Below are 27,173 nucleotides of genomic sequence, written 5' to 3'. Positions count from 1 at the left end.
TAACTGCATTTTGTCCAGTGGCCCCTGTTGAACTAGGATCAACCCTGATCCCCAGTGTCCATATCATGATCGGACACAAGGTCCCAGCAGGACTTTTGCTTGGAAGATCCTGGTGGTCTCGGAATAGAGGCCTGCTCGGGATGTATTTGTCACTCCTGCTGGCGCAAATATTTCCCGCTCCTGCGAAAATATGTACTTTGACCGCCAACAAAATCCCGCTTGTGCACGTTTACCTGGGATGGAGTTTTCAGTCCATGAAGATATGCCATGTGTAAAAACAGCCAACCTTGCACCTGTTTATGTAAAACATTAATTAATTATTATTATTATTTGCAAAAAAAAACACGAATAACATTCTGTACTTTTATTTCATTTTATACATATATGTATATTTTGTCATTTCTTTCTCCCGCACAAAGTTTAATCAGTATTTTCCTGCCCACACCCGCACTCTTTTGCGCTGGGTCCGCGGTAATCCCGCGGAATTGGAGTTCTGTATACTGTGAGGTTGGTGACTGGCTCTCCCATTTTGTGGCTGGGAGGAGAACACGCAGCAAATGCAGTCTTTTCACTTGCAAAGGTTTCAATCATGCTTAGAACCTCAGCCATTTACAGAATATATATATTTTGTATTAATGAGGCTATTCTTATCATTGCAATATTCACTGTTTAACAATTGGATCAGTGGGACTGCACCTTCTATTAAGGTTTTTATTTTAGTAAGCCATCACACTTTCACAAGAGCATAAACAAGATGCAATAGAAGATCAAAACAACACTTAGAAGCAAGCAATCAGAAGGTGCAACAGTGATCTGAATACAAACAAATAGGGGCATAATCTCTCACAACAACTCAGAACAAGAGCAGCAAGTCATAAACGAAAAACATGCCTGACTCAATCTGCAACAAAAAATTCTCTGACAATTCATTTGCTGACTCCCTTTCCAGACCTGCTGTGGGCGAAGATAACGCTGAAAAAATGGAGTTAGTGGTCTTCTGTGAAAAAGAAAGTCTCTAAAAGAAAAACAAAGAAGTTTTCCTTGAAAAAGGCAGAACCTTCCATGAGCGTGGCATACAGTATTTTATGCTGACACCGAGCAAGGTGCCTGTAGGTGTTTGATCCCTCACATCAACTGAAGAGCAAAAAAATCCCCAGTGAGCTTGCAGGTTCACTAAAGGTCAACAGTGGGGTTGCAGGAGGCCGAGACACAATGCTCATAAAGAGGAGTGCATCTGTAAGCAAAATGTCAATGACTCTACATATTCAATGTTAGCTTCTCTTTTGTCTATAGTGCACAGCCCACTAACTACACCAAAAGCAATAATGTAAGTATGGCAAAATGCATTTTACCACTCTCACTCCATATGCAAAATCAGTGCATGAGTGCAGTGTCACAGAGCACTTACATCACCATGTCCATGTCATCACCAGCTTCTGGCCACCATGTCCATGTCATCACCAGCTTGGGTTCCTCTGCCGTGCCGCATACGCTCCTTCACCTGTCACCTCACATGACTTGTCATTCAAATCTGGAACCAAATGGCGGTGGCACGAAACCACTGTGAAAGAAGACACTCACAATAAGAAACACACACACACACACACACACACACACACACACACACACACACACGATAATGATACAGACCCTCAATGCCACTTTCATATTCCAGTATGTTGCCATGTGTCTCTGGACATCAAATGACAGACATAAGAGGATTAAAGTACACCTTGGACAGAATATGCTGCAGGTTGTGTGGCCCCTTGAGTTTCACCCAGAAAAACTGAGACCATATTTGGAGTTTCTATTGGACCACTCTCTGTTGTATCACAGGTATAACACAACATCACTACTGTCAATTACTGGGAAGTCCCAGACACTGCTTTTCACACTTTTTTTTTTAAAGCATCAAAAACAGCAGAGAGATGGATATCTCCATTTTGGGTCGTGTTTTGTCTCTTTCTTTTCCACGACAGGGTATAAGGCATCAACTTTAAAGAAGTGGTAGACATAAATAAAAAGACATTTTATTATCACTTATTTATATCACACTCTCTACAGTGACAGTGAGGCACGATCACATTTTAAAGGCTTTCTCCACTTACTGTTTGACTTCTCTTCTTTCTATAATGTAATTAACTCTGTTTGGAGGTATTATTACATGATGACAAAAGTGGAAGGCAATGTGGTTACTGTTATGTTATATGCATAAATATTGATTATGGGAACTACTGTTAGTAAAAGTTATAGGAACTACTTTTCTGTTATGTGTATGATACCATTGATGTAGTACTGAGCGGCGCATTGAACACTGAACTAGAGCAGAAAGTTCATGCTTGTAACGTGACTAAGAAAATCCAGTAAAGGCATTGTTAACTTTACTCCGGTGTTTATTTAATGTATGTTGTGAAAGTGCAAATACACAACAGTTACAGGTCAGTGTGTAGCCTCAGACTCCTCTGAGAAAACAGACTGAATCTTCTCCATTAGTCATTCATCACTATGGGAAAGACCCAAGAACACAGTGACAATGTGCGACGGAAAGTTGTGGAGCTGCACAAATCAAGAAATGGACACAAGAAAATCTGTAAAGAGTTGAACATACCCATTTCCACTATCATGGAAATAATTAAGAAGTTTAAAGCAACAGGAGATGTTAAGAATCAGCCTGGAAGAGGACGTGTGTGTACATTGACCCCACGCACCGTGAGGAGGATGGTTCGACTGGCAAAAGAATCTCCAAGGATCACAGCTGGAGAATTGTAGAGGTGAGTTGAGTCTTGAGTTGCCAGAAAAAGTCAATCAACTACAAACTAAAGCGCCTACAGTTTGCCAAATGTAAGTCAGACTTTCAATGGGGCCGAGTTATATGGTCAGATGAGACCAAAATAAAGCTTTTTGGCAACAAACATCAAAGGTGGGTTTGGCGTAGACAGAAAGATAGCCATACAGAAAAGACCCCCATAGCCAATGTGAAGAATGGTGGCAGATCTTTGATGTTGTGGGGCTGTTTTTCTTCCAAAGGCCCTGGACATCTTGTTAGGATACATGGTATCATGGACTCCATCAAATACCAGCAGATATTAAATGAAAACCTAACAGCCCCCTCCAGTAAGCTTAAAATGGGCTGTGGTTGGACCTTCCAGCAGGTCAATGATCCGAAGCACACCTCAAAATCAACACAAAAATGGTTCACTGACCGCAGAATAAAGGTTTTGCCATGGCCATCACAGTCCCCCGACCTAAACCCCATAGAAAATCTGTGGGATGAGCTGAAGCCGAGTCTACAAACGTTGACCTCAGAATCTGAAGGATCTGGAGAGATACTGCATGTAGGAATGGTCTCAGATCCCGTGCCATGTGTTCACCAACCTTATCACGCATTATAGGAGAAGACTCAGAGCTGTTATCTTGGCAAAGGGAGGCTGCACAAAACATTAAATTAAGAGGTGCCAATAACTGTGGCACACATGTTTTGGGAAAAAAAATATTTATTTAATGTCAACAGTTTTTTTTTCTTTCAATAGTTTTACTTCAATGAAAAGGTAAGATTTTTGTGAATATTTTGAGTGAAAGACCAAGAGGATAAACAGCAAAGACATATTTTTTTATAGCCTGTTTTGCTCATATTCACTAGGGGTGCCAATAATTGTGGAGGGCACTGTATTTTGGCAGAAGTTCTTTGGTCAGAAAGAGGCAAACTCTTCACCTTTCACTTACCTAGGCATGAAGAAACTGATTAGAATGTACAGTATAGCACTGGAGGCCTATGCGACAATCCATTCCCATCCTATTACACTCAAAAAGGCATTCAGCTATCTGCACAGTGTTGTGTTCAACCTTTATGAATCTTTATCCATTCATGTAATACATATTTGGATATGACTATGTTTGTATGAGAATATAAAACAAAATAGATATTTGATTATACGCAGATCTATAAGTCTGTGTAATAGATCAAGTGCCTTAAACTAAGTAATGATAAGTAGCCTATCACTTGACAGATATTCTATGCTGAATACTTAAATGGAATGAACTGTGGTTTAATGTGACTGCACCACAGTCACAAAGATGTTTAGAAGATGAGACAAGATGAGGTTTGAGGTGTAGGTAGTCCCCGTTTCCACTGATAACCTCACAGCGGCAGCTTCCAGCTATCTATCACCATCGTGATCTGACTACAGACATCATAGGAACAGTTTTTAACTTTGACTTTATGCAGATTTTTTCAATGCAGACTTGTATTGTAGGTGTAGGTGTTTTTAAGCATGAGATTAAAGACGAGGTCAAGGAGATAAGGTCAAAAATGCTGTATTTTCCAGCACATCATTAACTGTATGGTAAGGTAGCAAGCTAAGTCGTTTTTATCAATGCTAACTGTGTTGTTAGCGTCTGCAAGCCAAGTCTGTTGGTTGTTAGGTCACTTGCTTTTACACCATTACTCTGTCTCTAACACTTGGATAAATTAAAATCAGACATTTGACATTTACAGACCCCCTGGGTTTTTTTGCACAGGTGGATAGCTTGTTTTATTGAAAAGATCACCAAGACAATGTCATCAAGTCAGCTTGAATGGTGTAGGCCTATGCCAATGAACTCTTTGTGTCTTTTGGATGGATACACAGGACAATTCAGTGACTGAGCAAAGTGGGAATTTGGTAGATGCCACAGTGTGGAAAACTGGATTTCTTTGCAGACATTTTTTTGTTTTTAAAAAGTGTTCCTCAGTCCACAGAGTACAAATGTGTGATTTACAATGCAAGCACAAACCACTTACAATTATTCTACTTTAATTTTTTTTAAGATACATCCCCCCCCCCCCCCCCCCTTTAATCAGACAGGACAGTGAAGAGAGACAGGAAATTAGCTGGAGTGAGATTGGGATCGGGAAATCTGACCAGCAAGTCAGATTCAAACCCGGGTCCCGGTGGGGGTTCAGACCCATTCGTGGTCGGGGATGCCGCCGCTTGCGCCACAGCTCCCCCACAATTACTCTACTTGGTAACATTGAAAGACAGGAACAACTGATTACATCAACTTTGCCCGTTCAACCATGGTTAAGATACTTCTTTCAGGGCTATTCCAACGCTAGCAACTGGATAGTGGATATGATTAGCTGAATCCTGGCTAGATATGTTCCAGGGGCAATTGCTATCTGGGATTTAAAGGAACACTATGCAGTGTTGTGCTCCAGAGTGCAGTACAAACAAAACTGGTGAATTGCACTCAAAGGCAAATGAATGGGGTTGTAAAACTGTGTGCCAAAGCGAGGGTGAGTGGCTGAGGCACTCGCAGACCACTTGGGGTCGTAAACCTGAACTAAAACTGAGATATTTAAAATCTTGTTGAGGTGTATCTATTCTTTTCGCTGGTAGTGGTAGTCTCTGGTAATATGGAGGGGGGTGGGTCAGGGATGCCAGTCAGTTCTGGAGGTATTGTGGGCCTAATTCAATGAAACATCTGATGAAGGAAGGTGCCTGCTTGAAAACCTCTCTGAAATGCTCACAATCATTCTGGTTCTATGGTTGGGCAGTAATGTTGTTGTGTTTAGCACTTGTGGGCGACAAACAGTGCGTGTTGGCCTTTACGGATCCCAGGTTCAACATGTGGCATGTGGTGCGGCTGTCTCCAGTTGTGTGTTGTTGTATCCTGCATCTTGTATTTGACAGTGAGAGGAATGGCCATTGTGGGAAGTCTCCAACCAGTAGCACAAATAATTCAATTCAATTCAATTTTATTTATATAGCGTCATAACAATACAATTGTCTCAAGGTGCTTTACAGAGCCCAGAGCCTGAACCCCCTTAATGCAAGCACAATGGCAACAGGGGCAAGAAAAAACTCCCTGTTAGTCAGGAAGGAATCTTAAGCAGAACCACGGCACATAAGGGGGGACCTTGAGGTTGGCCGGGTGGAGATTGGAAGGGGGGAGGGTTGTGTGGCAGAAGGGGAAGGGAAACAACAAGTGTTGTGCACAGCCTGCATTTGGTAGATGTACATAATATATATACAGACATCCGGTGTTAAATACATGATACAGACCAGTTTAGTGGGTATACACTATACACTAGGGTTACTGTTACAGGGGTAAGGGGGGTAGGGACAGAGAAACATGTCGGTGGTGGCAATAATATATATTGTATATAAATGTTAGCATAGGGTATGGGGTAGAGTAAGTGTACGGCAGTCCGGTGGCGGTGGGTGCAATTTGCAGAGGGTTTCTACAGGTGGATCGGGTGAAGAGACTACAGCAGCGTCCCATAGCGAAAGATAGTGTAGATTAGGAGAGAAAGAAAAGAACAGAGTTTGTGGGTAGAGTTTGGCTGTCCATATGCGTAGATGAGGAGTAGTGGGGGTGAGGAGCAATGTTTCCACATCCATCAGCAATTGGAACATGCTATAAGGGAGAGAGAACATTTTTGTTAATAGACATTTATTAATCTATTCCTGTGTATGAAAAAAAGAATCAAGCTGCTCAGGCAGATTTCCCTTGTCAACCAGATGGGACCTTAGGTGAGAGCAATAAAATGGCAGAATTTAACCACAGGTCTCATTGAGTCATAAACAAAAAAAATACCTTTTCTGACAGACCGCGAAAGACACAACACACTGCAGAAAGAGGCGAAACAAGTCTTTCAAGTCAATTTAGTTTAGGCTACTACATATGAGTGGGAGCTGGGCGGTTTTGATTTACAATGGGTACTGGGAAAGGGTGAAGAACGTCGTCGACCGTCGTTGTTAACTCTTGCATCCATACTCGACCAGGAAATAAAATGATGACACTCGATGGATGCCCAGCCAACTTTTAACTGGTAAACACTAACATGGCGTCGCATCTGTAAACACACCAGAGAACACATGTCGTCATTAGGGAATGTACACCAAAAATCGGCCTCTGAAACTCACAACACAAAACTAAGTAAGAGAAAATAGTTCAAGCCAGGTATCAAGATTAGCCTCACAGGCATCAGTCATTTAGGACAGCAATGTTTCGCGATGGGGAGAGTAGAGCTGTGGTGACAGCTATTGAGGACGCACGCAGCTGAAAACGGGAGGTGGTCAGAGGGTGATCTCATATATGCCGTGTCATCTAAGGGGAAAGTGGAAATTCCACAGCTGCTTGTCAGAGATGTGTGAAGGAGTACCAAACATGATGCTAGCCGGGGGACTCGGCTAACATTACAGCTGTAGACGGGGAAAATGCACGCCTCTTCATAGACCGATTTTCAGTGACAGATACATTTATATATATCACAAATATGTAAAAAGTGCTCGAGAGACTGTTGTTTATAGAGAGCGATACAGAAGCTAAACATGTTACCTGCGAATGGTCATTTACCTGCAATATGTCCCCCCACCCCCTTTATGAGCCGAGGTTCTGCTCTAGTTTTTTTTCTTCTTTTTCTTGCTCATGTCGCCATTGGGCTTGCTCTAGGCCCTGGGCTCTGTAAAACACCTTCAGACAATTTTATTGTTTTTGCGCTATATGAATACAATTGAATTGAATTAACACGTTGCATTTGGACGTGGAATAAAAAACAACACCAAGATCGCCCATCACCAGATGTGAAGGTAAGCTCCCTCTAGTGGGTGCAGAAATAGACCAATCCATAGACCGTGTGTGTGTGTGTGTGTGTATATATATATATATATATCCTCTGAATAGTCATTAATCCACAAGCTACTCGTAAGTGCAGAGAGTCACAACTGTTGTGATGGACAAAATACAACATAATATTTAAATATTTTTATTTGTGAATGATGAAAAGGTCTGTCCAGCCCTTATGTCTCTCAAATCGTCCCTTGCCTCATTCCGCACCACCCACCCCTCCACAAAACATCAGTAGCATACTCACCTGCCATACAACCCACCGGTAAAACCCCAATATATACAGCTCAGCATTTACACCTCACAGCTAAATTAGGGATCTTTTTCTTTTAAATATTATAATCCATGTATAATCCTTACTTTAATAATAGCATTAAATCATCATTGTCATTATTATCTTTCAACAAGTAGTTTTTGTATATGTACAACAATCTGAGTGAGCATGGCCAAGGAGAGAGGACTTTCTCTAACACGTCTGGCGATTCTTGTGTTGGTGCCACATGACTGGTGTGTCCTCACGCCGGGGTCACTGTAGGTCAGGTTAAAGTTGAATTTTGTTCTGTTTGAGATGTACTGCCACACGCACTCACACACACATATACAAACAACACACACACAGCCCGCTCTATTTAACAAACGTCCTGAGTCTTAGTATCATGTTATGGCCATGGGATGACTCGATTCTTGAGAATCCCACTGTGTAGTGTTTGGCACCTGCTTCTGCTTGGGTGAGAAGGATTTTGAGAGAGAGAGAGAGAACAGGAGGAACGACAGTGAGCAGAATCAACAGCAGCACCACGCTGACACCAGCAAAACGTTTCCGAGTTGTCCGTTTTGACCGTCTGCTGGCTGGTGTGGTTGGTCTCCATGGTAACAGACAGCATGGCGAGCGTTCGCATTCGCCGCATGTTGGGAGTCCTGGGGACCTGCTCCCTGCCACAGGAAGTCTGCTGCCACACCCTGCAGTGTCAGCACTGGTCACCAGCACCAGTCATTCACTCCCTTTGGTCCTACAATTACTCCACTGCCACCCTCCCTCCCCCTCCCCCTCCCCATCTCTTCCTCTCTAAGGGTGCGGCAGATTCATGCGGTCCTCGATGAGCGTGTTGTCGGGGCCCTGCGTCTCCATGCACTGGCGCACGGTGGCGATGACGGCCACGAGGCGGCGGTCCAGGGCGGCCAGGTGGGGCTCGGCCAGCACGGGGGCGATGGGGTCGTTCCCTGAGGCCTGGCGCATGTCCGCACTCAGGGCCCCGCCCAGCAGCAGGTTCAGCCTGTTCCACGTGGACACGCGCACCCTGAGAGAGAGACAGACAGGAGAGAAAGGGAGATGAAGGGAGAGAGAGAAAGAGAGAGACAGGAAGGGTGGTATGAGAGAGAGAGAGAGAGAGAGAGGGAGAGAGAGAGAGAGAGAGAGAGATGTTTCAAATCAAATTGTGATTCAGAATAACAACCTTAACCATTGAATGTCGACTATTGAATTCCCTCTACTGTGCTTACTGAAAACCACAGAGGGATTTTGGTTCTTTAGCTGACGTGTCAAAATAGAACTTTCTGTGATGGAATAACGCTGATAGGCATGAAAGGGAGAACAGAGCAGACAGGAACTTTGGAATCACTGCACTAAGCATGAGGCACATCAATACCTCATTACAGTGATAATTAAACTGTTCTGAGCAGAGGCTGTCAGTGACCGGCCCTCCCTCTCTCTCTCACACTCAGACATATCTCTTAGACCCATGCTAACCCAGAGGAAAGTGTCAGGAAGAATCTGATTTTGTTCCATAGAAACATGTCCTGAACAGAGATCTGGGACATTCATGTTCCATACACCTGATGTTAAAATGTCAATGCGTCTTAAAACCCCCCAAAAAATCCTGTTCCTGATCAGACACCTCCTGACATATCGTGGACGTTCAAAATTCTAGCTTTTTTGTCAACTTCCTCCCATCTTTCAGACATCCAAACATTATAAATCCAGCTAAAATGGTATGTATAGTGTGACCAGATCCAAACAGACTAATTGTGGAACGAGTAGTACATTTGATTGGGATGTTACCGATGCTGAGGTAACCTAAAACTTCGATACAATGTCTGTCTAACTGAATAAGCCTGAAAAACGCCTTTACTTTGTCCTGTAGTTGATTCTACAGCACAAAAGATACAAGCTACAGTTTTTGCTATATAAAAGATATGATGAGCACAGTGCTGTTGGTCATCCAAAAAGCACATTAATTTTGCAACGTATCATGTCTTATTGATAGACATCCAATATGCCTGGGCCATTACAGGCCCATCAAAAGCAACTGTCCTTAAGCAAGCAGCAGGCATCATGTTCAAGTTATACTCCTGACCAAACCTGCCTTCACTGCTCTCTTCTCAGCCATTGGCTGAAAGCCAGGGATTTAGACAAGCTTGGCTATGTTGCATTTCTATGAGGCAGGATGTTGCTTTTGACGTATCGCTATTAAACAGAGTAGGAACTACAGTATGTGACCTGTGCCGGGCGGGTTATAGATGGTATAGATAGTATGACCTAAAGTGGGACACCTGGTCACCCTAGGTATGCAACATGTTTGTGAAAGACAAAGATGTCTACCGGCATTCCCCCGAAACCAACAGGTGCATTTTTTAAACATCTGGAGGGACCACAACCTGGTAGGGATTTGACTAGGGTGACCTACAGGAGGTACATTAGATCGATACAGTCATACTTTTAAACCTTCCTATGCAGGGCCAGTAACCCATTAACATATCTACTTATTTGCAGGTAGGGAACATGCTGAGAACGCACGTATGGAGTGTACATGCATGTAAAATGTGAATATCTGTTTAAAGGCTTCAAGTGATCATAATATATATATATGAATGTTATGATCAGCCCCTCATTCATACATGAGGGGTGACTTTCAAAGACTGATATGGTCATAAGAGAGTCTGACGAAAAATAGAACGCAGCACACACACACCCCCACACCAGACTCCCAGAGAGAGACATCTACAGACACTTCTGCCTTCCCACTCTTTTCCCATAAGACACACTTGGTGTATTTTAGAGGAATTCCCGGCAGGGCGAAAGCTCTGGCCATCTTGCTCAACAAGGAGGAACAAGAATATGCTGAAAGGCAGCATTCCTTGATAAGAGGGAGAAGTGGTCATGAGACAAATGACATCTGCACATCCCTAATGTCATTTCTGACACCATCTCAACACCACAGAGGACCTAAGCAACCCCATCATCCAACAAGGCCATCTGAACAAAAAATGGGGACACACTTAGCTGCTGTGGAGGAGGTAAGCTACAGTGAGAATTTTATCATTACATTTTTGCTTGTATTAATGGAATCGTATCTTTCAGAGAATCTGTTCAACCTGTTTACATTCCATTTTTTTACGATAGGAAATACTGAATAGACCAGAATAGCCGCAGGAATGAATACAATATTTCCTGGAATGACGGATTCAGCTTTCACAATGTTTTCTTCAGATGCATTTTATTCTCTTGCCTCTTTTCTGGGTAACCACCCTTGCGAGGCCTTGTCCTGGAGAACACTAATGTCCTTTTGTGAACTAGTGACTTACTCCTTGTGATCATCATTCAAGTCTCAACATGCAGATACAGTGTTGTGAAAGTGAGTAAGTGTGTGTGTGTGCAGAGAGGGAGCCAAAAATAGATGATTGATGGAAAGATTGAGACTATTTCCCATTTACATATTAAATAAAAACATATATTATTATTATCTTTTTTTCTATTCTTATTTTATGACTATACATGTGTTTTATTACTAACACTGCTCCGTGTCAAATACTTTTGTGTATTGCAGTGTATTGTATGTCCATTGCATGCATTGGCAATACCGTTCCATGGTCATGCCAACAGAGAGAACGTACTCACATGCAACACTGATACAGCGGGGCCAGAATGCTTCTTTCGTCCAGAGCTGCATTTCCAAAACTGCAAAAACAGACACATACAATATTTGAAACAGGTGGAGTCACCTCTGCTGGGCAGGACTAGGGTGCATGACCTCTCAATAGAGAGAATGTGGGCCGAGGTAGCTAGTCAAAAAGTAAGAAAGAGGAAGAGAAAGGGAGAGTGAGCATGACAGAGAAAGGGAGTGTAGTAATAATAGAGTGACTGCGGGTGACCAAAAAGGGTCTGCGGGTGGCAGCCTGAATGAGAAGGCGTCAAGAAGAGATGATTGATTGAAAGATTGAGATGATGTGCTGAGAGACAGTCTGAGAGACAGTCAGAGAGAGAGAGAGAGTGAGAGAGAGAGAGAGAGAGTGAGAAAGAGGGAGACAGAGAGAGAGGGTGTGCGAATGCGTGAGAAACAGCATGAGGGAGGCTATGGGATGGAGATGATGGGAGAGTGTGGTCGAGATAATATGGGTAGAATAATACAATCACCCACTGTTAATATATGATTGTCCCTTTCTCTCTCTCTCTCTCTCTCTCTCTGTCTCTGTGTCTCTCTCTCTCTCTCTCTGTCTCTCTCTGTCCCTCTCTCTATGCCCCCCCCCCCCCCTCTCTCTCTGATGGATGGATGGAGAGGCGTCAGAGAGAGCACCCTGGGGTCTGGGGCTCATAGCTGAGGGCAGCCTCGCGGCAGATACCCTCCTCTTCTGGGTGACATTAAGAGCTGGGTGAGAATGCTGGAGCTGCTGTTGTGGTTACCAACCTACTTGCCTGCAGCTGGATGCCTGCTCTGTCAGTCTCCCTCTTCCACTCTCTCAGAGTCTGCCTGTCTCTTCCCCCTCCTCCCTCGGACTCCCCTCTCTGACTCTGCCTGTCTCAGTCCCTTTAATCCTCTTGTGCTACATCACTATCTCTTCATCCAACTCTCTTTTGGCCTTTTTCCATTAAAGGCCGGGGCCAGCCCAGCGACGCCTTCTACTTCTAAGTAGTGCTTAAAGTCGCACGACTACATGTTAAAGAAATTAAAATTACATTTAAATATGTCATGAAATTATTGGAAATAGTTGTATTTCATAAATAGAAGCAAATTAATTTCCCTTTCCGTAGTGGAAAGGCGCCATTTCTCTTCCTTCTTCCTCCCCCATCTGCCATCTCTTACACCTGCCCTTACAGACACCGGGCGGCTGACATCAAATGCCTCTCGGCTTCCAGGTGCCCTCTTTCTCACCTCTTGGCATTGTCCAGCAGAATGAGCATGCTGGCTCCGCCGTCGTCTTGGAAACTCTCATAGTGGTGACGGTCGGCGTTGCCGATCAGGTAATCGAAGATGGCCGTGTCGATGACGTCCAGGAGCCGCGGGCCGGCATCGTACGGGGGCATCTTCTTCACCGCTTCACAGTAGCTTTCGTCATACTCCCACCTGGACAAACAAAACCACAACGACATCAGTGCTCAGTTACAGAGAATCAAACATGAAATCACAACAATGAAATGACTGATTGCCCGCTTAAATAAAGTAGCATGCAGTGGTGTACACCACAATGGCAGTGCTGTGCAAGCCTGTGCCTCGGACTCTCGAGTCAAGGCCCTTGTGTTCTATACCTCCCTCCTGTCTCTGCATTACTGAATACGCATGAGCAGCAGCGGTTTAAAAATAGACAAATGAAGGAGGGCTACGCACATGCACAGAGCACCCTCATTGCCTAGTATATATGGGGCCATACGAGTTTAACGAGCCACTTCTGCTCACTTCTAATAACAGCACAAGTGGGAAGCAAAATGGGGGAGATTGTGCAGGGCCAACAGAGAGAGAGAGAGAGAGAGAGAGAGAGAGAGAGAGAGAGTGTGTGTGTGTGTGTTTGTGTGTGTGAGAGTGCGAAAGAGAGAATGAAAAAGTGAAAGCAACGGTAAGCGAGAATGAACAAGACGTGAAATTAGATGATGCAGCTAGGCAGATAGGACAGCCTATAAGAGAGACGAAAAGTGCGAGAGCGGAAGCGACAAGCACAAATTGAAGCGAGCGAGAGAGACAGAGAGAGAGAGAGAGAGAGAGAGAGAGAGAGAGAGAGAGAGAGAGAGAGAGAGAGAGAGAGAGAGGGAGAGAGAGATGGTGCGAGATAGACAAGAGAAGTGAGCAGATGTGGCTGTGAGAAGAGCGCCCGGGCCAACTGAGACCTGGCCAGCTTGCCCTCGCGGTAGGTGCGGCCCCAGGGGTGCCGGTGCTTCTGCAGGGGCCACACGTCTGGGAGCCAAAGGGTCACAGAGCCCTCCATCACCTCGCCCTCCGCGCACGCCGGCTCACTCTCTCGGCAGTAGTAACACTTCCCATAGAAACACGTGTTGTTCCCTGAGGTGGGTGGGAGAGAAAGGAAGAGGGAGGTAGAGATAAACCGTTAGATAAACACAGAGATAATCTTTTTCTAAGAAAGGCATTTTTTTTGCCACTTAAAAGGGAAACTTTTAATTTTTTTTTAGATCTCTTTAGGTCCAAATTTGTAGGAGGAACAAAAATGAATTAAATCGGTTCAGTATTAAGTTAGAAGGTTAAAACTGGCAACCGCAAAACGGATATACATGCACATCAAAGTAAACCACTTGTTTTAGGCACAGACAGGCTCGTATATGTTATCAAAAGGTCAAAAATTACAGAAGTTTTCCTTTAAGTCGAGCTGAACTGTGTGTGTGTGTGTGTGTGTGTGTGTGTGTGTGTGTGTGTGTCTGTCTGTGTAGGCAAGTAAGGACCCATCAAACTGTTGCCATTTCACTCTGTCTATTTCATACAAATAAATGTTTTTTATCACAAGCAAAAAGAGCCAGAGAGAGGAGGAAAAGAACGAACAAAAACAAACAGAAAGAAAAAGAAGAAAAAAACACCAGTGGCGGAAGTGGAGGGGTGCCCCTGGTGGGTTTAACCAGCACACAGCCTCCCCTCTGGCTGGGGTGTGAGTACAGCCTCCCCTCTGCCTGGGGTGTGAGTACAGCCTTCACTCTGCGACCAAGAGGGGAACCGTTGGTGATGCAGAGCAGGGTAAAATCCCTGCTAGTAAGGGATTACTCAGACCAGCAGAGGCAAGTTTCTCTCGCCCACAACTTCTGCTGTGTATACATACTTTATACTTGTTTGTGTGTTTGTGTGTGTGTGTGTGTATATGTGTGTGTGTGTGTGTGTGTGTGTGTGTGTGTATTTAGCTCTCACACACATCTACCGGAGTACTTCAGCTGTGCAACGTGTACAGTGTACGTGTCATGACATTAATTATTAACCTGCTATACTAAAAGGTGAAGGCTAAAGTACATATGCATCTTACGTGTGTTTGTGTGTGTGTGTGTGTGTGTGTATATCTTTGTTTTCAGCTTTATCTACTGGGGTGGGGCTCCTCCATGCGCAAACAGCACCTCCCCCCTGAACAGACGTGGAGCGGACCTGCCCTGAGAGGCTGCCACCGTGGCCACGAGCCCAAAGGCTAGAAGATGAGAGAGGTGGCACACCTTAGATTTAGCCTGGTTCTTTCAGGATCCCACAATAGGGAAAGGAAACACCGGCAGAAATGCTATCCAAATGAAGACACACCCAGTTCCATTTTGGGCTTCCACATAAGGTTCAAATCCAGTGAGTAAGATGGTGGCGTTTGCTGAAATGCTCATTTTGTTCCCTTCCGACCATTTCTGCGTTCATTTGAATGCGTGCAGCAGGATCATTACCTTATGTTAAGAATAACTTTCAACAGGAGCAAAAGTTTCCGCAAATGTGCGATGAAAATCCCATTGCGTAAAAGCTGGCTTTTGGTTTCCCCTCTTTCTTTTATGTTCTCACACTTTTAAGGGCAATGAATGAAGGTGTGTGTGTGTGTGTGTGTGCAGTCATTCAGTGTGATAATTGAATGAAGGTATGTGCGTGTGCAGTCATCACAGTGGAAGGAGGGTTGGCTGGAGGAGAGAGGGGGGAAAGCAGTGTGTTGAGAGAGAGAGATAGAGAGAGAGGGAGACATAGAGAGACAGACCTTGCATGAGGAAGGTGCTGAGGAGCTGGTCGGTTGCCACGGGTTTGATTTCCGTGCGCAGGTTCACAAACCTCCCCACCACCAGGGGTGCTCTTCGGAATCCTAGGATCCTACCGGGAGACCGCACAACCATTACTTGGGTCATCAGCACAATTTCTTTACACAAATGTGTTCAAGGTCTACGTGTTTCAACTTGGTTCGTATGGAGGTGTTGCCAAAAATATACCTCTTTAGGGCAATAGGGCAATTAAGATTAAAATATATACAGATTTGCAGTGTGTGTGTGTGTGTGTGTGTGTGCGTGTGTTACCTGTCCAGGTGAAAGGCAGCTACTTCTGCATTATGTCGATCATAGCCAGCATAAGGCTCTCCTTCTACGACATAATCTCTGCTGTACCTGAGAGACAGACACAGACGAATGGAGAGAGGTGAGAGAGAGACAAGAAAAGCCATAAATGAAATAAAACTAAATAAAAGAGATAAAGCCAACCTGTCTGCTGACAGTAATTATCTTAACGTGAATACAGAAAACGTATTTAAAAACCTCACAAGTTTATAAGAGTAGTAATCTCAATCACGTTTAAGGTTGAATAAGTACAAATTGTGTGAAGATGAAATCATTTTTTGTTTAATAAATGATATCCATACAGAAAGTAAAACTTCTAATTTCTTAAATCCAATTTAGGGGCGGTGTACAATGAAATGAAAAGTACACAAAAGTAACATATTACTAATACATTCAAATGTATTAGTCATCAAAAAATCTAAAAAGGTAATTTTGTGCTCTGCTCACACCTCTAAAATCACACCATATTCACACACCTAAATGGCACACCGTAGGGTGTGGGTGAGCACTTTCAGTCTCACGTCACCTACTGCTTGTGTGCACTGTGACGTGACACAACAATCCAACTCAGCCTGACACAGTTGAGAGAACTGAAAGTGGTGCTGATGTATACTGCGGTGACATTGAGATAGACTGCTAACCGAGGCCTTTAAGAGCCTTATGCAAGGAGGGACAACCCTGTGATAAGTAGTCTTGGTGTTCTTTGGGACGGTAGTGCCAGAGCAAGTTTACATACCTGCGGCGTAGTCAGGTTTTAGGCCTACGGGGTCAGTGCAGACACTATAAAAATGGAGAGCTGACTGAATAAACAGGAGTTCCTGAGGTTGTGTGCCAGTTAGTAGGGGTCCTGATGGTTGGGGCATGGGATGAGAATAATAGCAGTAATAGAGTTCTGTAGAGCTAGTTGTAGAGTTGTGTCCTAAGCATCGAGATCCCTACACAACACACACCCTCAGACGCTTTATGTTCTTCCACTTCATTCAATATTCTTTGAGTTTACATCCTACAAGTCGCGTCTCCCCATCACACTAATCCTTATTTAAGCCCCGTTTCAAATGTGGCCTGTCCTTGAGAAAAGCAGCCGTGCTTGTGCGAACAGGGAAGGATAGAGGGGCAATCCTCTGCCCCTGAAGCGCCTAGTCTGTCCAACGGAGGAGGAAATCACCCCACACTGGCGACTGGTTCTGACTGCTCTCCAGGGACCCCACCACAGGAAGACTCTACCACTCTTCAGTCCCCTCAGACACTCGAGTGTGGCGAGAGTGGGCCCTGCGAGCGTGGGCCCTGCCTGTCAGCAGCAAATCTCCCACAGGAGGTGGGTTCTGACATTACTGTTTTCCTCTCATGGCTGCCGTGTCCTTTTGTTCATGTTCGTGTTCTGATGAGTTTCGCAGGACCGATGCCCTATCTGCTCGTTGACGCTATGGCTTCGGACACGTAATGATTCGACCCGTAATCAGGGGGTGGACTGCTGTCAGGGCTGGATGTCTCCACTGATTTCCAGGGTCTCCACTCTCAGCACAATCATCCTAGGCCCCCTGGACCTTTTATGGTTAGGGCCTCCACCTGCCCGAACACGTTCAAGTTCTCAGATGAACACCAAACACACCGAGTGGCTTCACTAAGTGCAGTTAGTAAAAGAACAACAGGATAAGACATCTGACACACTGTGCTGCCAGCACTGCAGACACATCTGCAGAGTAAAGAGCTGACGTGCTGCCTCTCTTGCTGTGTGTCGGCCGTCTAGACACGACATATTTTACCCTGTGCTTAAAAATAAACTTAAAGAGCTGTGATCACCAGTTTGTGTGTTTGATTGCGTCGTCTTGAAGCAAACAAAAGCAAGTTCATATTAATTTGTAGATTCAACGCTTAGTTGCATCCCTGTTCGTTCTCTAAATAGATGAAAGTCATCAAGTAGTAAGCCTCAAACAGTGCTTGTTCTTTTCACATATCTATGCCAGTTTTCATTTCAGTCATGACGACCAAAATGTGTGGTACACATCATCTCATTGCTGGTTGTATTGAATATCTCCTGGTCAAAACTAATAAAAAAAGTGATTTAGTGAAAGGATATCATACGTAACTCAGAAACTTGTGTGGCTGAGACTTTGCCGTTCACAGGAAAATCTGTTCATATCTTGGAATATGGGAGTGACATTAGAAAACCCTGAGAAGTGAAGTGACCCTGTCCTCTTAAGCATTTACAATACATACACAGTTCAATGGGCACCCCAAAAGGGATGGGGAGGAGGTCTTCCCGGTGTTTGTGTTTCAAAAAAGGAACACTATGGAATATTTGAATGACTTTGTGGTTTGGATGTTGGTGGGGGTGATGTTGACAGACAGTAGTGAGTAATGAGCTTTTGGCATTTTCAGTTTCATTGGGGGAGTGTCAATGTGCTACGGCCTCTTATCTCCAAAGTCTGTCATTTTCAGGTTTGTAATATGGAGGTGATGGTAAAAGACAATAGAGGAGCGATGTGTGATCTCTGGTATATATAGTATATATATACACGAAGTACAGTGGGCGCCCCAAAACAGGTTTGGACGAGTTTAAGCCCAGAGCAGCACCTGTCATCTCTCTCTCTCTCTCTCTCTCTCTCTCTCTCTCTCTCTCTCTCTCTCTCTCTCTCTCTCTCTCTCTCTCTCTCTCTCTCTCTCTCTCTCTCTCTCTCTCTCTCTCTCTCTCTCTCAGGACTAGACCTGGCATGTTGCTAGCAGTCATCCTGCTCCATCAAGAGATAGGAAGAGAGAGAAAAAGCAAGATAAAAATCTCAGTTCTAATTTTACACCCCAAGAAAGGTGCGGGATCTGGTTTGCAGTGAAGTGCCACTGAATTGGAAGGGTTGACTGACTGCCTGTTTGGTTCGCTGAGTGAGTGAGTGAGAGAGTGCCCTGTGACAGATAAGACTGCCTTCGAAGTGGCCCATGCCTCAGACAGACGCTGCTGAATTGACACTCAGGGGAGGGGATGGAGGGGATGGAGGAGAGCACAATAGAGTGGAGTGGAGCGGATCTGCCATTCCCAACATGAAAGCTAGAAAGAGAGAAAATAGAGGGGAGAGAGAGAGAGAGAGAGAGAGAGAGGGGGAGAGAGAGAGAGAGAGAGAGGAGGGTCGGGGGAAGGAAAACAGGCCTGCAACAACGCAGAGCGAAGTCTAGATGTAAAAGCATTCAAATGAGGACAGCACTTGGTCATGTGTGCCTTCAGTACGAACCACTGCCCACACAACCGTGTCCAGAAAATGTCACCGCTTAACCGTCGTTTCCGGTGGAAGAGATGGAACACCCGTGGAAATGCCTACCTGTGGGTCACAGGTTTTGGTTTACGTGTAAACATCACCACATCCTGCGCAAACTGGATGGGAGAAGGGAGAGCGGGGGGAGGGGGGCTTCCTGGTGTCAGTGTGCTACACGGTCTTTAATCTACAAAATCTCTCACACCATCTGACATCAAGGAAAGCACATAAATGTGTGTGTGTGTGTGTGTGTGTGTGTGTGTGAAATAGTGCAATCATTCTGTGCATGATGCCCCCATCATTACAAAGCTGAAACATGCTTCCATTAACGTTTGGACTTGAACTTCTGTGTTAAGATCCAAATGCGTGCGTAGGTGAATCTTTGCTGGGAATCTCTGGCCATTACGGTTTCCGTTTCTGAGTCACGTATTCTCACCCTAACACTTCACACTTCTACACTCTAATTTCACAAAGTATGCCACGGAGGACATGCATGCCTACAGATTCATCACGTATCAATTTAGATTGCTTTCTACTGTTGAGTCACACAGACTGCCTGACACATTCGCCCGCACGTACACACGCCTGCATGCTCCCCCGCACGCACACACGCCCGCATGCTCCCCTGTACTCTCGCCCGCACGCTCTCCCCCACCCACCTCTTGGGCTTGAAGACCACCTTCTGTCCGCCGTCCAGCACCAGCAGAGCCTTGAGTTGGGTGCCTTTGTACCCGACGTCGGCCCTCTCCAGGCGCGCGCTGGCCAGGGCGTTAAGCACGGCCGCCAGCTCGGGCGTCTCGTCCGGGTAGACCTCACGCGGCCCCACCCACTGCGCCGCCACCTCCCAGGGCGACTGCAGCGTGTGCGTGAGCCGGGCGCTCCGCTCCAGCACCAGGCCGGCCTCCATCTTGCGGAAGGCGCGCAGGTCGCGCCGGCTGGCCGCCGAACCCTCGCCGCCATCCAACAGGAACACCTGTAGCCGGGGGGAGGGGTGAAATAGAACACAGAGATCGACTGAGCGGACTGTGTGTATGCCCGTCAATTACACAAAAGGGATGGCATGCGTGGCACCCAAACGCATGGCGCAGTTTGAACAAAACACATGAAAGACTCTTTGAAAGAGTCAGATCACAACTTTATTAGTCATTCCATTTATCTTCCCCTGGCCTGCGCTATAAAATGAAAGAGAGGCCTCATTTAGAAACATCCCCAGCTATAACTATTTGCACGTTGTTGGCTCCTTAAACGGACGTGAGCTTGGTTGGTATTCTGCATGACTTCTTTTAATAAAAGCATCAGCCAAATGAATCAATGCAAATGTGCTACAGCACTGATGGCTGCAACTGGTCTGGCATTATCAGAAGGTTGTGTTCTGAATTATTTATGCTGTGTGTTGCAGTAGAAATGAAAGATCGTCAGGTATGAGGTAGAACCTGCCAGAGACTGATCATTCACCTTTGTTTACAAGTACATTTATACAATGATAGGACAGATATACATTTTTATCAGTATGTGTTCCCTGGTTATTGATCCCATGACTTGGATGTCATTAGCCTCCTAATTTAGCATCAGAGCTACAGGGGACACGGTAAGGACACGTTACTGAGACGATACCTTGGCCAGGCCCAGCAGGAGTAGCACGGCACACAGGAGCACCACGCGCTGTTTCAGCTTCATGGCCGCTGCTGCCTGGTGGCCCCCCTCGCCTCCCACAGGGTGCCGCGTCTGATGGCCTCTCCTCTCGCCACTGCTACTGCCGCCACCACTGCAGCCGCCGCGCTCACGCCCTGAGCATGGTGCCCGCCTCCGGACCGCACCTGCACCCGCTCGCCCCAAGGGCTCTGCTGCACCCCGCTGCTGATGTCCAATGCACCTAGCCAGGGGCAGAACTGCAGAGAGAGAGAGAGAGGAGAGAGAGAAATACATTTATGATTATTCTACTTTTCACGATCATTATTATTATTTGCCTATGATATATATATACATATACATTGGTATAGAAAGATATGTATAAATAATTGCTTTGTTCTCAGCTTTAACAATACACAGTCATGCCAATAAAGCCAATCTGGCTCAGAAAGAGAGACAGACAGAAAGAAAGAAAGAAAGCCAGAGAGAGGGAGGGAGAGAGACAGAAGGAGAAGAAACAAGATGGCCTATTACTGCCTGAGTTTAAGTCTCAGTATCACTGATTTATTGCTTAATTAGTGTTATTGCCAAATCTTTTTATCGTACATTAGGTGCAAGACAGTGGCGATTAGTTTTAGGGGGCTACTAGGTCTTCCTGGAGAGATACAGCCTTAAAAAAAAAGGGCAAGGATCGATAGAGGCATTTTCACAAGCTTAATCACTAAGAGATACCCGCTCAAGGACATTCATCATTGCAGTAACTCCCACTGTGTTAATACAACACAAAACCCCGACAGCGAGCAGCTTACGCTTATTTCTGCGCCGTAACAGCACAGGCAGCTCTGAGGCAAGGAAGCATTCCTGGCAGGGGATGGGGAGATGGGGACTGTCAGAAGGAGCCTGGTGTGTTTAATAGCTTTTTATTTCGGAGTAGGGTCGGAGAGCGGCTTGTACCCCCAGCCCTCATCATACCTCACAGCCCGGGGGAGAATATCACAGGCTGGGTTCAGCTGCAGAGTGCCTGGGGAAATATGCCCAGTCTAATCAACTACAGCACGCACGCACACACACACACACACACACACACACACACACACACACACACACACACACACACACACACACACACACACACACACACACACACACACACACACACACACACACACACACACACACACACACACACACACACACACACACACACACACACACAGGCAGACTGGCAGGGTCACTGGACCCCCAGGTGAGCACACTGCAGTGCCAAGCAGGATAGCGAAGGGAGTGAAGAGAGCCAACCCCCAGACTGACGACTGATGTGCACCTCGGGCACACGCAATAAGGAGGATGGGAGGAGGAGAAACAGTAATCCTGCAATACCACAGAACTGAAATCTGTACATCAAATATCCACACAGAACCCTACGAAACGCTAGGCACTGGCACTTCCTCGGGAGCTTATTCTACATTTTGAGAATTCACACAAAGCCGTTTTTTACTATGGAAATCATTGCGGCTTCATCTATTCATAAATGGCCTTTCACTTGAAGCATTTACACCAGTGGAGACCACACTGAACCTTTATTGGTTAATCACCATCCTTTTTTTTCCCCATCCGTTGTTTTTGTGTGTGTGTGCGTGTGTGTGATTACACTACTGTCACAATGAGCAACACCACAAAGCTGGGGAGAGTACAAGGTCCTTGCTCACACACCGCAAAATGAGCAGCTGTTGAGAGCAAGGTCCAGTTATGATGGCCACCTGTCAATGTGAATTTACCTCAACATACACACGCACACTGGATGACGAGCCGCAAAAACCTCAGCGAAAAATACGCGAATCGGGTTTCAACGGTAAAGATTATGCCATGCACACAGCCCTGGCAAGCAACCAGAGTCTCAGCATGCACACTCTTAAACAGTCCATGCCACACACACACACACACACACACACACACACACACACAACTGAAACACAGCAGACGCCTCCGCCATGCACGGGGGAAAAGTACCTGTGGCTGTTTGTCTCTCCTTCAGCAGGATGAGGAGATGACTGATGCAGTGGCACTCTCTGTTTGCTGGATTTGGTCCCCCCTCTCTCTCTCTCACTTTTCGTGTTCTCTCCCCTGCACTCCCTCAGCCTTCAAAACACAAACATGACAAAGGAGCGTTATGGTCCCATCCCTGTAGTTTCCACCGAAAAAGCCTAAGCTGAGCGACACACACACACACACACACACACACACACACACACACACACACACACACACACACACACACACACACAACGGTTCACGTGAACTCACAGATCCACAGGTCCCGAGAGAAAGATTACAATGCGTGCAGCATACTGAACGGATATAGCCAAGCGGACACACAGAGGGGAGGATCAACCCCGCTAACCCAGGCGCATCTCAGAGGAGCCACTGCAAATGGCACGCGCCCGCACACTCACACACACACACACACACACACCAACACGCAGGCTTTATGACACATCCAAACGCACATAAATACCCCCTCTCCCCACCCCAAAAAATACAAACAGAAAAAAATCTCTACTGAGGGATTACTGTGCTAATCTGCCGTTTCACTCAACATAAAAATAAACACACAAAAACAGAGGGAGGGAGGGACGGATGGATGGGGAGAGCGAAAAAGAGCGTAATACCAGCATGCAACTGGCAAAAAGATACAGACACGACACATAAGGCATTAACAAACACAATACATAAGACATTAACACTTTGAGCACTCACGCTTGCTTACACATCATCAATTATTTAACCAGTGCAAGGAGGCGGGAGAGCATGTAAAAAAAAAAATGTAGAAAATGGACAAGGGCCAAAAAAACAAAAACACAATAGAATGCACCCAAAATACATCTTCTCCGGGGCCTTTTCTGCTCCTCTCTCTGCTGGCTTCCTACACCTTATCTACTGCAGGCTCCTTCCTCTGCTTCTACTGCAGGAAGAGAGAGAGAGAGCCTTATCGGTGCAGCCATACCGCAAAATAACACAGGCTAATGAAGTAACAGCAGGCATAAGACCTGCACTGAAAGTGGACAATCTAAACGTGACCTTTACACCACAATGCTGAGACATAGAAATATACTTCTTCTGATCATGCCTGTGCGTCCATGCGCTGCTCGCCTGGTAGTGGTAAGTGACAAGGTCAAGGACTTGCCCACAGAAACTAAAGACCATAATGAACCTAATGCCACATCATAATAATGGATGACTGGGGATTTGCGGTCACCACACTAAAGCTGCAGAGAAGCCTACTGCGTGTGGTGTTGCGTGACACTTTTATGTCATATAGCTTCTTAGAATTTGTGGTAAAAACGGTCTCTGTGTTATTCAATGTGCCCATACAGGTGTTTTTCCTGCATGCCTATTTATATCAAATACTCCCTTCTGAATAACTTGTCATTTCACTAAATGGACAGAAATATAAATACTGCACGGCACATTGCTGAAATGTGTTGCTTTTAACGTGCTTTAGAAAGAATCCGCTTCACAAGCTCAATCAAGATGTTCACGAAAAACACAAATGAAAAATGTGTGGTGAAAAGTATTCAGTTAAAAATCAATAGAGATGGCTCTCTTCAGTGCATAGTGCAGAGGCCCCATGCGCTTTGGCCTGTACGTGACCCTGTGATCCAGGAAGGACCGTGGTTCAAAACACGCATCCCTCCACGTTGCAACCGAGAGCGGTTTCTTCTCATACTCTGAATCGGCCACATTCCTGAGTAGGTGTCATCCAGTCAAACGTGAGTATGACGTGGAGTCCCGAACAACCACCTATTCACAGAAGTTAAAATCTGTACCTACAGTAATTACACTGTGAGTGTCAGAGAGGTCCCTGGAAACCTCTTCAGGTAAATGGATAAGCAATCTAATAACACGACGTTTCTTCACCGTTTAACGCCACCCAGTCGCCTAATTAACATAGCTCTTTGCCAAATAAAAAAAAAACCTTCACAAATCTACAGCTGGTGGGTAGGCTGTGGTAACGTGGTATTTCGCTTTGACGTCTGTGACAAGCAGACAACAAGAGCATGTACATAACGTTGGCAAGTGCCTCATTGTCTACGCTCCAATTGATATGTCACTATATCCTGTTTGAAGTTCCTGCTTTTCTATTTTCAAACTGGACTGTCACTGTGACCCTCGGCGTAGCAGCCACGCAGGCAAAGGATCGGTCTAGGTTTCATACAATCGCCCATTCATAGCACAGCACCAACACTAAGCTGTGGCAACATCCACGTCTCACATCAGTATGTCAGGTACCAACATAGAGTACTGCGTCTGCAGCGCTGCACTTGAGATCTGTTCATGGGATGATATAATTATTCCGGTCCGTTTAATTTGACGAGATACACAACTGGCCTAGAGTTGACTAAACATGAAAAAAAAAAAAAAAAACATTCGCTAGGTGGCTACAAAGATATGATAGCCTGCTAACATTGAATAACCAGCTGGCTAGTAGATAACAGAGCCACGGGGCAGGACATCTAAAGATGCAAAACAAACGAACTTATCCGGAATTCACCCCATGGATAACTGATCTTGTTAGCCAACTGCAACCACAAGCTCTGCACGTTTGAATCACAGTTGGCTAAATTAACGTTACCCACCTAGATAGCTAGCTAACTTAGATAACGTTATCTAACTATCGACAACTATGTTCATGTTCCATCTGCACGGTTAGAGAGGAGGAAACCTCAAAAGAAAAGACTAAGTCTGAGCAATTTCTGTGCAAACCCCCGCCCCCAGATAACCAGTGTTGAGTTATCTAGTCAGTAAGGTTACCACTAACTGTTAAGCGTTGACTGTAGCTAGCGTAATGGTCTCCAATGGCTGCTCAGGAATTAGCAGGTAAGTTAGCCAATTCTGAAATTGTACGCGTCACTAAAGCTGACCTAGTCTTCAATGAGTAACGTTAACGTTAGCTGTGTAAGCTATGATGGCTGACACTGCAACCTAGTATGCGTAACAACGAAACCCGTTCATGTGTAATGACATTAGGAAGCAAGCTTGCTCATGGCTACATTGGCTAACAAATCAATGGTAAATAGCAACTAGCTGGCTATTCTATATAGAGGAGACCAAGTTAGCCTGCTAGCGTTACTATCTGCTAACGGTACTTCATGATGGTTCGGTGTTTTTAGCTTGCTCATTAACAAATTACGCACCTCTTCAAGCCAACTACACGTCTTCGCCGTTACAAAGCTTTGAGTGTTAGATGGTGTTTCTCCGGTAACAAGCCAGGGATCGGTAACTGTATGTTACGGTTTCACAATCTAGCTACATAATTTCCAACCGTCCTCTGCCACAGTCCTCCTGCGTGTAACAGAACGCACTTCCTCGCCAACCGAGCATCGGCGTCGCCGCACCCCTTAAAGCGAACGCATAATCTGTCCTACACTAAAAAAAACATGCAGTTTACGCTGCCTATGCGGACGGTGTGACTGTGTATTATTCAAGCATCCAGCCATCTGTTGACTGTATATAGCCATAAATTATCACGTGCATCTGATCGAGCATTGTTAAATATAGACCTAACTTTGATGGCGCTAATAAGAAGTGACTATAAAGTGTAAAATGTAATCCTGTCAGGCGAAATTCAATGTTTTGCAGCTTTACTCTACTCAGTATGACCTCAAAATGAAACTAAAACAGCGGGGGGAGCTGATGCACCAGATTTACCCTTTAAGACCTAAGATTTTTCTTCACTCTAAACTGTCACTGGCTTCCAAAGATAATCAAGCCTGCCTCATCCAAGCTTTTGAATCGCAGTCTTATCCCAACCTAAATGCTACTAGAATGTCTTACAGAGCTCTATCCTATATGAGGTTAGTATATGGTAGTCTATATTCTCAGTTCTAAGCAAATATTTAGTCACCTGCGCCCCCAAATACAAACCCAAGTATCAAAGGGCTAACCACAAAGTGCAGATTCATGTAGAACAAAGTCCTGCTAGTTCCACGAAATGATAAGCCTGTCTTTCCCCATCTGCTTTCAAGGCCTGTGTGCAGTGTTTATTTTTAGCTTGTGTGGCATCATGTTGATCTATTACAAGCCTACCCTGAGCCCCATGGCACACAGCTACAAACACAGAAACAGGGCAATCAGGTGGATCACGGGATGTCTATAGTGGATACTCTGGGAAAACAAAAAATGCATTAGTCTCTCACAGGCCTTAACATGTTGGCCAAGGGGCCATACTTGTGTGAAGCTATGTCCAAGAACATTTCATGTGATAAAATCAGCGGGGTCTTGAAGGCCCATTCTTGTCCTTATGAAACACTGGGAAAAAAAACAAACACTCAGCACTGAAAACACCAGAGACAGAATAATTCAAGTAGTTTTATTTTTAAAAGGAGGAAACAAAATGAGTATAGATAAACCAGTACCTAAAGTGT

General features: G+C 45.1%; 1 protein-coding gene across 2 annotated transcripts; it reads right to left on the bottom strand.

Annotated features, from left to right (window-relative positions):
• Nucleotides 1-7,734: 7,734 nt before the first annotated feature.
• Nucleotides 7,735-26,390, bottom strand: fam20b (FAM20B glycosaminoglycan xylosylkinase). Of its 2 annotated transcripts, XM_031575247.2 has the most exons (10): nt 25,944-26,390; nt 22,759-22,887; nt 20,734-21,008; nt 19,779-20,092; nt 15,842-15,928; nt 15,532-15,641; nt 13,706-13,877; nt 12,759-12,950; nt 11,507-11,566; nt 7,735-8,909 (listed from the first exon to the last, which is right to left on the bottom strand). In XM_031575247.2, exons 3-10 carry the CDS (start codon nt 20,794-20,796, stop codon nt 8,678-8,680), a joined length of 1,230 nt encoding a protein of 409 aa, XP_031431107.1. In that variant the 5' UTR covers nt 20,797-21,008; nt 22,759-22,887; nt 25,944-26,390; the 3' UTR covers nt 7,735-8,677. The 2 variants fall into 2 exon arrangements, with proteins under 2 accessions (XP_031431107.1, XP_031431108.1); XM_031575248.2 differs by lacking the exon at nt 22,759-22,887.
• Nucleotides 26,391-27,173: the final 783 nt, after the last annotated feature.

This window comes from Clupea harengus, chromosome 10 (assembly GCF_900700415.2).
Source record: "Clupea harengus chromosome 10, Ch_v2.0.2, whole genome shotgun sequence".
In the NCBI taxonomy this organism is placed as follows: domain Eukaryota; kingdom Metazoa; phylum Chordata; class Actinopteri; order Clupeiformes; family Clupeidae; genus Clupea; species Clupea harengus.
The sequence above is the reverse complement of the archived record's forward strand: the minus strand, read 5'-3'. Positions and strand labels throughout refer to the sequence as shown.